Source organism: Poeciliopsis prolifica, unplaced genomic scaffold (genome assembly GCF_027474105.1).
Source record: "Poeciliopsis prolifica strain line A6 unplaced genomic scaffold, Auburn_PproV2 SCAFFOLD007, whole genome shotgun sequence".
Lineage (NCBI taxonomy): Eukaryota > Metazoa > Chordata > Actinopteri > Cyprinodontiformes > Poeciliidae > Poeciliopsis > Poeciliopsis prolifica.
The window spans coordinates 12,284,161-12,299,162 of NW_026562382.1; the positions used below are offsets into that span (position 1 = coordinate 12,284,161).

The 15,002-nt window shown below is 39.0% G+C and overlaps 1 protein-coding gene across 2 annotated transcripts; it reads left to right on the forward strand.

Annotated features, from left to right (window-relative positions):
- The first annotated feature begins 10,129 nt into the window (after window positions 1-10,129).
- Window positions 10,130-14,662, forward strand: nr4a2a (nuclear receptor subfamily 4, group A, member 2a). 2 transcript variants are annotated; one of them, XM_055032442.1, is made up of 8 exons: window positions 10,130-10,277; window positions 10,654-10,754; window positions 10,905-11,779; window positions 12,100-12,229; window positions 12,424-12,587; window positions 12,902-13,104; window positions 13,266-13,444; window positions 13,573-14,662. In XM_055032442.1, exons 3-8 carry the CDS (start codon window positions 10,907-10,909, stop codon window positions 13,827-13,829), a joined length of 1,806 nt encoding a protein of 601 aa, XP_054888417.1. In that variant the 5' UTR covers window positions 10,130-10,277; window positions 10,654-10,754; window positions 10,905-10,906; the 3' UTR covers window positions 13,830-14,662. The 2 variants fall into 2 exon arrangements, with proteins under 2 accessions (XP_054888417.1, XP_054888418.1); XM_055032443.1 differs by having other exon boundaries at window positions 12,424-12,512.
- The last annotated feature ends 340 nt before the right edge of the window (window positions 14,663-15,002 follow it).

Consider the following 15,002-nt stretch of genomic DNA (forward strand, 5'->3'; position numbering starts at 1 on the left):
TCATGGGGATTGTTTTATCTTTGCAATTGAGACAAACAAAATTGCATTTATAACATTAACTGTTGTATTTTACTTTGCTTAATAGAAGCCTCTTTACAGTCCCACTTGGTCTGTAAACCCCACTTTTGAAAATGAAACGAAGAATAATAGAGGATTAGACGGGAGGGTTTGAAAAAAGGTCCCTCTATTCTATCATATGAGTAGAAACATAAATACACGAGCAAAATCCTTTAAATATGCCTCTAACCAGTAGAACAGATAATTGATTTAATATGTAATTGTAACCACAGGAGGATGCTATTGAACAAAAATGCTGGCCTTTGTTTTTATGGTGAGTAAACCAAAGACATAGACATGTTCAAACACAGAACAGCACTTGGCTGTTTGGCTGACTTGTGAAGGATTTTACAGATGAAGCCCCTAAGAGATAGCTTGTAACTTCACAAAAAGGACATTTTCCAATATGAAAACAAAGACACTGATTTAATGTTACAAAAAAAACACCATGGCAACTTTCCCAAATATTCTTTCTGAGAGTTTCTTCCACAAAGGATGACAGTAGCTATGTTTTAAAATAAGCTGTTAAATTTGTCAAATCTTTATAATGTAATGTGTGCAAATGCAGTCTGCATGCAACATTTCAAGATTGACTGTACTTATATCACACTATGTGCATCGCACTGAGTGGCCAGGGGTGGGAACCAAAAATTAGGCTAGTGAAGAATCATTATAATTTCAGTAAGCATAATCCCAACATGTTTAAATTATAATGTCTAAAGAATCTTATTAGATACAGGCAAGGAGAAAAGTAAGAGGTTTCATCCAGGAAAAAGATTAATCTTTTCCAGTCTTTCTAATTGTCCCACTCACCCACAGCTTTCAGTGCTCTGTTCAATTATGTCGAAATCTGAAGTTTGGCAGACAGCTTCTGACTTGGAAAGAGATCAGGAAGAAAAAGAAGAGATATTTATGTGTTGTTCTCATTCTCTCTCCCTCTTTTCACCCTCTTTGGTACTGTTTGTGCGCTTTGTTCAGTGTAGCTGTGAGCACAGTTCAGTCGTGGCTGAAAGGGAGAGAAACAGGACAAACCACCAAAATTTGTTTACTGTTGTAGACAAAATGAAAAGAAAGAAAATCACGTCGTGAAGCATAACTTTTCATACAGTTGTTTTTACAGAGTTGTCGTTCATGAATGATTCATTCAAATGAATGATTCATTCAAATGAATGATTCAAGTGAATTAATCATTTGAGAGATTGAACCGAAGCATATCACTTGACTGATTGGTTTATTTTTGAGATCAGTGTGAGTGTGCCAGTGCAGTGAAACTTTCAGTATGTCCCAATTACTCTTAACTGAAGAATGATGAAACATCACTCAGTTAAGACACACAGCACCACTCCAGCACAGTAGCTGTACCGCAAATCGGGAAGTGATCCATCCACATTGTGACACAGCACCATATAAATGGATCTTCAAGCTGTCTAATAAGATAAGCATCTTTGAGTGCTAAAAAGTGCTATATAAATTAATGTATTATTATTATTTTGAGCCTTTATCTTGGAGATCAAGCGACACAATGTGCAGGTGTGGTGTTGTGCCACACCGTGAGCGAATTACATCCTGAGTTGTGCAGTACACATGTTGTACTTGAAGGGGCACTGTTTCATCCTGCATGAAGAAACTGTTTTATCTGGTGAAAGGCTGTTATAAATGGATTATTTTAATGTATTGATTCAAGAGATTCAGTAAATTCAAATAAATGGCCATTTTCATTGCAACTAGACAGTACTAAGCTGCTTTGAAAAAATGAAACACATGGAAAACAATTTAAAAAAAAGCAACAAAGCCATGAGAAATGTCCAGTCTGCTACATATGTCCTGTTTAAAAAAAAGATTTGCCCAAAATAACAAAATTAAAGTATAATAATCTAAAACAGTATGTAACTTAATGTGCAGACTATGAGGAGTTTTAATTTTAGTAATCTCCTCCTAGTGAATCTTGAAAACAAAACTTGTTATGAATATATAGGCCAGTTGCTTTAAAGAAAGTCAAATGTTTTTGGTTTTTTAGGCTTTTGCATCAAACAAATACAAAATGTGAAAAAAGCACAAAACTAAATTTGACATTTATAGGTTCTGAATCACACTCCATATTATTTCAATTAATTTGTTGTACTTTATTTGTTTCCTTATTTTATTTCCACTCAAAATCTGTTCTCTTTGTGAGCCTTAATTAGTCAGAATAGCAAAATGAAAATTATTGAATTATTGGTTGGGAGGGCACCACACAGCACTGGTGCTCAGAATACCCAAATGTCTGGCAACAGTCCCGACTGCACACAATGCAAAATATAAGTCAATTGCAAAAAAAATAAAATAAATAAATAAATAATGTTGTCATTAAAAAGATACCTACTAAAGAAAGAAGTTAGCATTTATTGAGCTTCAGAGTATGAAGTAGTCATGTTTCCAGTTCTTCTTTGTTTTACTATTATGTTTTACAATAAATGTCAAAACATATTGTGGGGAAGAAAGTGAAGGTAGGTTGTGGTGATTCTTCCACAAATTACACCCTGGGAAAGTTTCTTCTTCTGCTGTTTCCCACACAGTCACCCAACAACCAGTTAATGTGATGGAAAATATCTGGATTTTTCCATCACTGTGCATAAGAAAATAATACACATAGAAAATGTTTGTAATTTTAAAAAATTGCATATTAAGGGTTATGGCTAAGCAGATCACAGACAGAAATGTAACAACGGATAATCGGCATTGGGATAGGCACGTAAAAATTATGTATGTCCTTGTTGATACTTTGGATTATATTGGGACACCCCTTTTAAAAATGTATACCTTGCAGGACACTGTTCATATAATCGTTCTTTCAGAAGGTCTTAATAAATAGCATTCAAATAAAAGAGAAACCCTAATATGAGAAATGATCTCCATATATGATTTAATACACATTTCCAGTTGCAGCGAGATGAAAGGTGTATTGTATGTAGAACAGATTAAAATACTACTGTAGATAGTGTCCATATTTATTATAATGACAGAAAATGTGACACTGTGTGGGTTGTGAGTGTGTTTTGACATAGACTAATGAGCTATATCAGGCTTTCTCTGCATGAACAATAGCCCTTTTTCCATAGCATATATATTGAATTGTCACGGTTTCAAAAGCATGCAGAAAATAATGATGGCTGAATTCCATTTAAGTGAAATCCTGGTGAAATACCAAGACTACTTTTGTGGAAAAAGGCAAGACATTAGGGGTAAATATTATAATTCATTAAGTAAAGGTCTTACGTTGCAGTTAAGATTTCACAACCCAATATTCCTGGTCTGGATGCAAATCTTTTTCATGTGTGTGGACCACTTCTACCCAGTAAACCATGATGCAACATTCTGTACAAAAAAAAAAAAAGCAACAAAAAAACAAACAAAAAAAACAGTCATCCATTTCATTGTCATGTAACTCCAGGGGACAGTACACACTAATAAATGTGTTTCATTATTATGCATATGTCTTTGTACTCCTCATGATAGATTCAAGAAAAATAAGCCATGAATTTTCTGCATCAAAACTGTCAAACACTATCAAACAATAAAACAAATACATCACTTGCTTGTTTATATTCCAGACTCAATAACATTTCTAAATACTGTCTGTCTCAATTAATCATGAAATCTCCATGTGGCACTCAGGTGGACTGTACTTAAATATGGCAACAAGCAAGCTTGACTAAATGTTAATCAACAAAATGATGAAACTGGTCTCTTAGCGAAAAAAAGACAAATGACATTCTTAAATTCACTGCAATTGTGGGTTTTGCATGCATTACAGAGACAGCACATACTTCAACACTTTCCCAAAACAGGTAAGATGCAAAGTAAGTCTTAATTAGTGCGACAATTCTGTATAATTTGATTCACTAATGATTAGAAACTGTTTAAAAATTGCTGCCTTCATTAAAATTTTACTGCCTTTCTTCTAGATTATCTAAGACTTTGTAATAACACATCACTGAGCATGGTAACACTTTTACCTGTTTTGTGTTCTGTCAGTGTGGAGCAAAACCATAAAAAACACACAAGGTTTCTCTTGGCTTTGACAGCTGTTCCAATTACAATGTCGAATGCCTTGCCTGCGCTTGTAATGCACAGCTCAGCTGGTGATCCACAAAAGAAAAAGAACATCAGCAAACACAGTGATGTAAGTAATGCCTTGCTGAAGCAAACAGCACATATAAGGTCCGGCGCTACTGCTCGGCTGCGAGCAGAATTAATGAATTGCATCGTTTTTTAGTAAGCCAAAAGTTTGTAAGCTTTTGTGAAGGAAACACAGAGAGATGCAAAATAACTCAAAGGACAGCATCTAAAAACAAATCTAGGCCACTTGATTCTTACTTTTAAGGACATCCCTAACACCAAGTATGGAGAAACATTTTCTTTATATTTTTTAATACAAAGTATGAAGAAATATTTTTTTTAGTATCTGGTACTTTTGTTTTAAAGTGGCCATCTCTTTCAAAAAGTATGCTTTCTTCTGTAACTTTGCCACATTTTGTCAAGTTGAAATCACATTGGGAAGTATTTGCTAAAGTGGAAGAGGGAATATTATGTTGTTTTTTTTCATAATTATTGAATGAAACCAAATAAAAATCTCAACAGTGGGGTGTGCATTTGCATGTAAAACCACATTTTGCAAAATTTACATCAGTGGTGTGCATTTGTGTTCTACAAAAGATTACCTCCAGTCAATCATCTTGCTCTGTAATTGCAACTGCAAATATGTGTTGAGCAAAAAGATACATTTTGGATTTGGTTGTTTTGGAGCTGAAGTTTATTTAGGGTAAAAAAAACAAAGAGGGTAAAATTTAAACCAAAATGTTTGGATTTTCTCTTGGCCTATTGGATAGAATCCCAAAAATTCACGATACATACTGCCGGTATCACAGTATATACCGGCAGTATGTACTGTAAAGGTAACAAAACTTTTACAGTACATACTTGGTAATCTTCTCCAACTTCGGAGATCTGAACCCATCATGCAGGACTTGCAACATAAGCGATGCGGTATCTTGTACTGGTGAAGAACCCAGGCTGCCTCCTTCTTTGGATAGCTCATCATTTCAAACGGAACCCAGGAGAAGTAAAATCCTTCCCTCCAGCTACTTAGAGGGAAAAGCCTTGAAGCTTAGGAAAAGCCTTTTCCAATGCGCTCATTATCCACTCTGCGACACTTTGGTGCGGCCGAAACGGAACGGCAGCTGATTCCAACACAAAAAGAGATCTGCCGCAGTGAGGAGACAATCAGAGCAAACACCTCAAGGGAAACAAGATTTTTTTTTTTTTTCAGTGCAAACATCTGGAATTATAGAGGAAACAGCGTAAAATAAACCCACAAGTGCATGCTTCATCTCCAAGAACAATTACAAATGCTTCTCTTTTTACTTTTAAGAAATAACTGAACATTTTGATGTTAAACAGCCTGGTAGCCAGAAGCATTCACACTGTTGGCTCTGTGAATCCACTGTCAAAATGATTACAAAGAGATTCAGAACTGAAGAGTCCTCTCATCCTTTTATAATTCAGACATATTATTAATCAAACAAATTGTGAAAAAAAAAACTATCTAATGGTTTGTCTGATTTTCAGTGGGGCACAATCCAGCCGGCAATTGATTGTGGAACCAGGGACACCTGCAGCTTCAGAATACATTTCCACTTTCAGGAGGATTGAAAAAGAACAGAAAAACACCAGCGTGAGGAAATATTGCCCCACCGCATGAATATGCAGGGACTTGATACCAGCAGTGTCATTACTAATGTTGCTGCCAATTACAGAGCATGTCATGACACTGTGATTCATGAATATTCATCATTGACTGATATAGACAGCAGCAGTATGCAGAGGCCTCTATTCCCATTTTACTGTCTCATTGTGAATGGTGAACAGGTACCTCCATCATGCCATGGAGGCGCCTTCCAGCTGCAAGACAAGCTGCTCCATAAGGCATTGCTAGTTAACAGTGTGTTATATAAAGGTGTATAAAAGTGATGAAGTGCTTCCTGGCTCTAAAGAGCAGGCATTAAAGCATATTAAGTAGACGTTTAGGCTTGTAAAGTGGGAATCCAGAAATGGAAGGAAGACACTGAACAAAGAGATGCCTTCGGGGTCGGGCTGTACAGTTATCAGAAAGTTTGAGACCTGCCGAAGGTTAGAGATGAATCCAGGCTTGTGAATATGGAGAGCAGGTTTTCTGTTCTTGTATTCATTTAAAAATGTAGACAGCAACACCTTTTATTTACTTATTCCTTTCTGAGGAAAAAAAAAAGATGATTACCAATTCTAAAAGTAAATATTTATTTTTATAATAGTAAATATTTTTGGAGTCCAGTGGTAAATGTATGCTTATGTAAATGTATGCAATTTTGTGGTTTATTTTTAATCTCCTTTGCACTTTTGCATTTTATGCTTTATATATAAAAATATCTGCAAAATTTTAATTTCTATGTTTAGGCCACAAACAGAATAACAGCTTGTGGTTCAAATTGTATTTGTTGTATAAATACATGCACTGTCCCTGATCTGACTGATGTAATTTATGGTGTCAGTTTACAGAATTCATTGATAGCACACTGGTTAAGTGAAACATATATTTTTTAGAATCCACAATGCATAAACAATTAATTAGAGTAGTACTGTGGGAGTCTTATCTGCAAATGGGCACCCAAATTAAATTCTGCCTTGGGCCCCATTCAAATTTGAGCCAGCCCTGCATATCAGCCAAACAAGCAACAAGATGAGTTACAGCATGCAGCTGAAAGGGCTCCACTGTGGATCTGTGTGTCTAATTACATATTTTGCATCGCTGTCAGATTTGCAGATGCTATGCTGATAAAACTGACAATCTCATGTGGACCAAACGCTAAATGGTGCTGATAGAGGCCAACATAGTGAGGACTGCTGGCAAACTAAAGGAAAATGATGTAGAGTGCTGACGTAAATTTGAGATTGACACAGGAAGTTTGTTTTGCATACAGAGCGCAGTTTCCACAGTGAAAGCCACCCACATGGGACCACATGACAGGGAAGCACTAATCCATGGTGGACGTCAGTGGATCTAATGGTGATCCCTGTTCACACTTTGCATGGATCCCCTAAGCGGAGCCAACTGTTGTTTAGGCTGTAACTGATCCAGGAGCACTGATTGACCTGGACAAGAGGAGAACTCTAAGATGTGATAACATTTAGGAACAAAATGAATAGATATGAGACCTGACAGAAACTTGTTTCCCACACACACCTCAAACATGGTGACAAATTATGTCAAAGTGAGAATTGTAGTCCAAACAAACCTTTGCAGGAAAACAATTTGTTTTGCAAATGTTCCTAAACTGTGCATTCTTCTTCTGTTTTTATAATGAGAATTAAATAGCTAATTGTGTTTATTTGTGTTTGAAATGTGTCAATGTTGTATCAAGATAAACATTTTAGCTGGAGATTTAAAAAAAACAGCAGGCCTCCAAGGGAAGTTTTGATTAAATTAATACATTAAATATTTTGGATTTCTAATGTACTGCAAAACTTTTTTTAAATGTAAATATTTTTATTACACTACTCATTTGGTTGGGAAGTGCAAGCATTGAACTTTTTCATATTCTGTCACATTAAAAATACATGTCTAGACTTATTCTGAGATTATGTGTGAGACAGTTACACACTAGGACATAATTATAAGCAGGAAAATCACTTATAACAATTCACATGATTTTCAATGAATGATATTTTTCAAGTCTTGTCACAGTTTCTAGATGGGATTTAGAGTTTGACTGAACCTCTCAGGCTTATCTTTACTTGGATCAAATTCACTCAATTGTGGTTCTGGTTCCATGTTTAAGGATATAATGAAGTCATTCTTTACTCTTTACAGTTGTTTTTATATTGATTCAGATTCAGATTTATTTGTGTCCCAAATGGGTAATTTGGGACACAACTGGTGACTCCCAAAGTCATTTGGTTGTGCTGGATTTGCCTATGGATGTAAAATTAAAAGGGAGGCTGAATGCAAATGCAAGCCACACTTTTCAGATTTTTTTTTTCTATAAAAAGACTTAAAACATTTATATTTTTCCTTAGTTCTCAAAGTTATGCACTGCTTTGAATTTATTTATCTAACAGAAAGTGAAAATTGTGAAAACAATTCAAGAAGTATAACCACTTGTGCCTAGTAATAAGGACCTTCAAAGAGAACCAGGTGGTTTACAGTTGAATGGTGAGACTGCATCTTTAACTATGGATGATGCACAATAGTGTCCTCTAGAGGTGAGTATAACCATCATGTACCCCTCTTCCATTACCCCTGTTCACAATGTTCCTGTGTGTATAAGTCTGGGCTGCTGCTTTAAGACTGATGGCTGCTGTGGCTGGTATAATAAAGCATTAGTGCACCGGCGATACATAATGCTGCTTGCTTCGCCATGCAGACTTAAGTGTGTGGAGCCAACTCTGCACACACTCTCTGTCTGCTCTCTCCGGTGCTTTCACTGCACAGGCCAGAACCCATCTAGAAAGATTTAGGCCAGAACTCAGCTGGCCACAAGGTGCTGGTGTAAGATTACTGTGAGATCAGTTTGTTTCATCGCTGCAGAACAATAAGGCCTGGAGATTATTTTGGCCACTGCGTCAACCTGAGCATTTTCTACGTCAGTCCATTCTGCCAGCTCCTATCACATTTCCCTCACTGGGAATTAAATTGGGTCCCCTGTGACAACTGGCTACAGGCCCACTAATTATCCCCCCTTCCTCTTGCAGCGGCTCACCAGGTGCTATGAATAGGCCAGCCCCACCCTATCTGAGATCTAAATTTGGAACACAATTGAAACAGAGAAAAATCCTCAGAAGATAACAAAGAATAATATTGACCCTTCCTTTATTAGACCTGTTTATTACAGTAGTGAGAGTGACGTATTACCCTCATTGTGACATAGAATAGTTCTGATATACAAGTGTACACTAATCCTCTTACCACTCTGGGATTATGATAGGAACATTACGGAAAGACAGCATGTTACCTCAGGATGTATGATTTATTGCCCAATCATTAACTGCTGTTCAAAAGAAAAAATGTGATTGGAAAAGACAAGTCACAACCCTGGGGTTCACATAACAAAATAACTACTGATTTTGTCTTTCTAAGTCAAATTTAATCCATCTGTGAAAGAACAAAAATGATCCAGAGTTCATTCACATTTAATCCCACACTATTAAAACCCATAACCTCAAATTTTCAGAACTGACTGGATGGATGGATGGATGGATGGATGGATGGATGGATGGATGGATGGTGGATGGATGGATGGATGGATGGATGGATGGATGGATGGATGGATGGATGGATGGATGGATGGATGGATGGATGGATGATGGATTGATGGATGGATGGATGGATGGATGATATGTGCAACGCTAGATGAAAACTTGAAGCTGCCATTGCAGTGTGAGGTAACTCTTGGACAGACTAAATACAAATGTGTCCTACACTTTTCAGATTTTTCTTTGACTCTGTGTAAAATGGATGGATGGATGAATGGATGGATGGACTTTCAAACAATAAGAAAGAGAATAAAAAATCCAGATATCCCATACTCATCCAGACTTGGAAAAAACTTAAATCAAGTTTCCAAATTTCCACGTTTTCTCTAGTTTGTGCAGGAACTCTGGTGATCAAATGATCAACCACCAAACAATAAAACTTGATCTCATCAGTTATCCAACCTTGCACGTAAGGACAGACATTAAATCCACACCCCAGAGTTTAGAGATGTCATCTGTAACAGGCATGACGCTGAGTCCAGAACAAACACTGTGCTGACTTTGGCTGGTTTTACCCTCCACTACAGCCTCTGCTTAGGTCCATATGGGAAGAAGCGCACAGGACGCGCACACCACAAGACAAACACACTCACGGGGAAAATTAGGAGTTTGGAAAGTTCCCAAGCGGATTGGTGGGCGTCGCTGTCGACGCCGATGACGTCGCGCTTCGAAACACGTGGGCCACGGCATCCAGCTCTCACATAAACAAAGCCACATTGAGGCAGACTGGATAGTTGGAGCTGGTGTCGCTGTCAGTGCGCGGAGTCACACACAGTTTGCCCGCTTGGCGTTGTTGTCAAAGAACGCTCATGATTTGGAGGTTTTAAACTAAATTGATGGTTACCTACTATATGCTTATCGCATGGACTGAGAGCGATGCGGATGTGAAAGAGGTAAGATCTGCGGCTTTTCTTTTCTCCGAAACAGAGAATCATCGCGCTGGGTCATGTCTTGAGTGTTTAAGTTTACATGTTTTTTGTTTTCTTATTTTTATCTGAAACTACATAACATCTGAATCTAATTCATTATAAATGAGCGTTGCTGTGGTGCTATGTGAACATGCCGATTTTGGCTTTGCAAACAAGTTGTAACTCGTGCGTAAAGTTAAATCCAAACACTCTAAAGCATCACAACTGAAACAATTATTTGAACTGATGTAAGATGAAAAAGAGATGTAACGTTTACGTGTAAGTTTGCGATATCCTATTTGTTTCTGGGAATTATTTAATTTCATTCAATATTAAATCCAAAAAGTATTTGCTTCTTTAGCGGAAGGTCCAGAAAAGAGGCTCTCTCTTCAACCCTGACATCCACCCAACTTCTAACATTGCCTGTTTCAAGTGTCACCGGAAAACTGTCAAAAGCTTGAGGTAGGAGGAAAAAACAAACGATCTTTCTGTAGAACAAATTAACATGTATCAGGTCATGCTTATTCTTGCGCTTATATCGGGGCTTCATGAGAATTAGTCGCTGTTATTTACACAGATTCCTCCTAATATTGGTGTTTCTGATTCCTGCAGCCATGCCCTGCGTCCAGGCTCAGTATGGATCATCACCTCAAGGAGCCAGCCCCGCTTCCCAGAGCTACAGCTACCACACCGCAGGAGAGTACAGCTGCGACTTCCTAACGCCCGAGTTTGTTAAGTTTAGCATGGACTTGACCAACACTGAGATCACAGCCACCACTTCTTTGCCGAGCTTCAGCACCTTCATGGACAACTATAACACCAGCTACGACGTCAAGCCGCCTTGTCTATATCAGATGCCGCACTCTGGAGAGCAGTCCTCCATCAAGGTGGAGGACGTCCAGATGCACAGCTACCACCAGCAGAGCCACCTGCCTCCCCAGTCGGAGGAGATGATCGCTCACTCTGGGCCTATGTACTTCAAGCCGTCCTCACCTCACTCTCCAAGCACGCCGAACTTCCAGATCCAGTCCAACCACATGTGGGAGGACCCGGGCTCTCTGCACAGTTTCCACCAGAACTACGTTGCCGCCACGTCTCACATGATAGACCAGCGCAAGAATCCCATGTCGAGGCTCTCGCTCTTTTCGTTTAAGCAGTCCCCGCCCGGTACCCCCGTGTCGAGTTGCCAGATGAGGTTCGACGGGCCGTTGCACGTCTCCATGAACCACGACGGCCCGGGTGTAGCGCACCGCGGCCTGGACGCACAGAGCTTCGCGGTGCCTAGTGCCATCAGGAAGCAGGCCGGCCTGGCCTTCCCTCACACCCTGCAGCTCGGACACGGGCACCAGCTGGTGGACAGCCAGGTGCCGTCTCCCCCTTCCCGGGGATCGCCGTCAAACGAGGGTCTATGCGCGGTGTGCGGGGACAACGCAGCCTGTCAGCACTATGGAGTGAGGACATGCGAGGGCTGCAAGGGATTCTTTAAAGTAAGTTGGACGAATTATGCCTTTAAAATGCGCAACAGCTCCTTAATCGAATCAGATTTCACATTTAAGATCAGATTACAAACACACAGCCAAACCTCAAAGGAAATTGTGAAATATGAGGAATCACGCGTGTGTGTTTACTGCTTTATTCCCTGTTGTTAGTTCAAACAGGACATACAGATAGAGCTGATATTATATCGTTTTCATCTTTATTTATTTTTTTAATATTGTGCAGCACCGGTGCTTTTTGTGCACTTAATGTATGTCGTTTATAAAAGGCCTGCGAGGTGACAGCATGTGTGCATCTGGTTTCGTTGCAGCGCACCGTTCAGAAGAATGCAAAATATGTGTGTTTAGCGAATAAAAACTGTCCTGTTGACAAACGCCGAAGAAACCGCTGCCAGTTCTGCCGCTTCCAGAAGTGCCTCGTCGTCGGAATGGTGAGAGAAGGTATGTTTTACGTTTGAAACTTGAAAAAACAAAACAAATAAAAACATTTGAGCTTAATTACGTCTGTCTCATTTGTATATTTTAGAAGATGTGCGTAAAGCAAGTTTGGGTTGTGTTCTGTTCAGATGTATGTTTTTACGCGCGGCGACAGGAGTATAATTTGTAATGCATATGTGAAATTTCTCTGGACGCAGTTGTCCGAACGGATAACCTGAAAGGAAGGAGAGGACGCCTGCCATCCAAACCCAAAAGCCCCCAGGAGCCCTCCCCGCCTTCGCCACCGGTGAGCCTCATAAGCGCGCTGGTTCGGGCCCATGTGGACTCCAATCCCTCCATGTCTGCTCTGGATTACTCAAGAGTGAGTAAAATACACTCTAACCAGAGTTAAAACATAAATTAACAAAGACTGACGTTTCTTTTTCTTAATTTATCCCTGCTGAATTTATCGCCCTTAAAGTTTTCTGTAATCCATCGCTTGCACTCCAAACTTTGTCAGACTTTTATTTTAAAGTACATCACATCGGAATGCAGAACTTAATAGAAAGACATGAATTTAATAGTGAGCAGCCCCTCTCTCTCTCTTTCTCTCCACTTGGAAACGGGCATTTGCAATTTCACGGATTATATATTTTAAAGGGACCTCATTAAGGCGCTGTTTAAATTAAATTCCAGTTCCAGGCGAACCCTGACTACCAGATGACCGGCGACAACACTCAGCACATCCAGCAGTTCTATGACCTCCTGACGGGCTCCATGGAGATCATTCGCGGCTGGGCGGAGAAGATCCCGGGCTTCTCCGATCTCCCGAAGCAGGATCAGGACCTTCTCTTTGAATCCGCCTTCCTGGAACTCTTCGTCCTGCGGCTGGCATACAGGTGAGTAATTGCAAAATAAAACAAAGCGGGGCTTTTGAGATAATCATTTTTCAGGCATCATTGCTCTTGGCTTTATTAGCCGGCCAATAATTAGAAAGGCTCTTAAATCCTTCTCATTTATTGCCGTGCGTAATTAATGGCGTTTTTGTTTTTAATTGCAGGTCCAATCCGGTGGAAGGGAAACTTATATTTTGTAACGGCGTGGTGTTGCACAGACTGCAGTGCGTCCGTGGGTTTGGAGAGTGGGTGGACGCCATTGTGGAGTTTTCTTCCAACTTGCAGAGCATGAACATAGATATTTCGGCTTTCTCCTGCATCGCGGCTTTGGCCATGGTGACAGGTGTGTAAAAGCGTATATACACGTTGGAGAAAAACAAACAAACAACAACAAAAAAACGTTTTATAAGAAATGCACCGATAATTATTAGTTTTAATTATTCATTTTCTTTTTTTGTTATTTGTTTGTAGAGCGACACGGTCTCAAGGAACCCAAAAGAGTCGAGGATCTCCAAAATAAGATCGTCAACTGCCTGAAGGATCAAGTGACATTCAATGGCGGCGGTTTGAATCGGCCCAACTACCTGTCAAAACTCTTGGGGAAGCTCCCCGAACTGCGCACACTGTGCACCCAAGGTCTGCAGCGTATCTTTTACTTAAAGCTAGAGGACCTAGTCCCCCCGCCAGCAATAATTGACAAACTTTTCCTCGACACCCTACCTTTCTGAGGCAAAACCCTCAAAGAACTTCCGCAAAAAGACTGTCCGAGACGAACTTAACACATGATGTTTCTCCTCATTTTCTTTTGTAAAATTCATAAGCTAATTGAACAACAGTTAATGGGACTTCACGATAAATAGAAAGAATAAGCTGAGATTTTAATTGCTTAATAGCTATTTCTCTCTTTCTTTCTTTCTTTCTTTCTTTCTTTCTTTCTTTCTTTCTTTCTTTCTTTCTTTCTTTCTTTCTTTCTTTCTATTTCTCTTCCTTCCTTCGTTCCTTCCTTCCTCTCACAAGACAATGTAATATATCCCAATTCTATATACAGCATATATGAATCCACAGTCACACGCATAACACTGTATATTATGATAGAATACACGATGCCTCAAAACGCATCGGTTTATAACATGTGTACAGAGTTTGTTATAATGAAAAACAGACTTTTCTCTCTTTTTTTTCCTCCTTTTGTTTTGGACTCGTGCCTATATATGTGTTTCTGACCGGATTCCCAAAAAGTATCCAGATAAGATAACGCATGTTCCAACTTTCTGCTTTTCTTTTCATTTCCTTGTTCTTTTATAGGCACATGCTGAGGTGATGTCTATATATAGAAAATATACCGGACACTATGTAGTCTGCTAGATTTGATACAGATTCGTAGTCATGGCACTCCTTAAAGGGACACAAATATTTCATCATCTGTATAGATAAACCTGAGGGGATCCCCATGGTGTTTGTAAGAAAAAAAAACAACAACAAAAAAAAACTGTCAGACATTCCTTGTTTGTATGTGCTGTAAGTATTGTTGCTGTTGAATATAAACGTTTCTATATATTTATTATTTCTATTGCCAGGAGCTACACTAAAGCATGGTGCAATTTAAACGATTTAAAAAAAAAATCCCTTCATCCAGGTTCACGCTGAGCACGTTGTCTATGTTTTTATGTCTTTCTGAACGTCTAGGTAGTTATGATTTAATTCGTTTGGAAGCGGAAAGGGAGGAAGTGTGTGATGTAGGCCTCCATCTTTTTTGGCATCATGATGTAATAATTACAACTTCTGTAAACGCTTTTTGGTGCCGAGTTCAAAAACTTTAGAGAGAAAGAAATATTTAATGTTTACAAATAAAACGTTGAAAACAATTCTTTGCTAAACATTTCATCTGATATTAATATAAA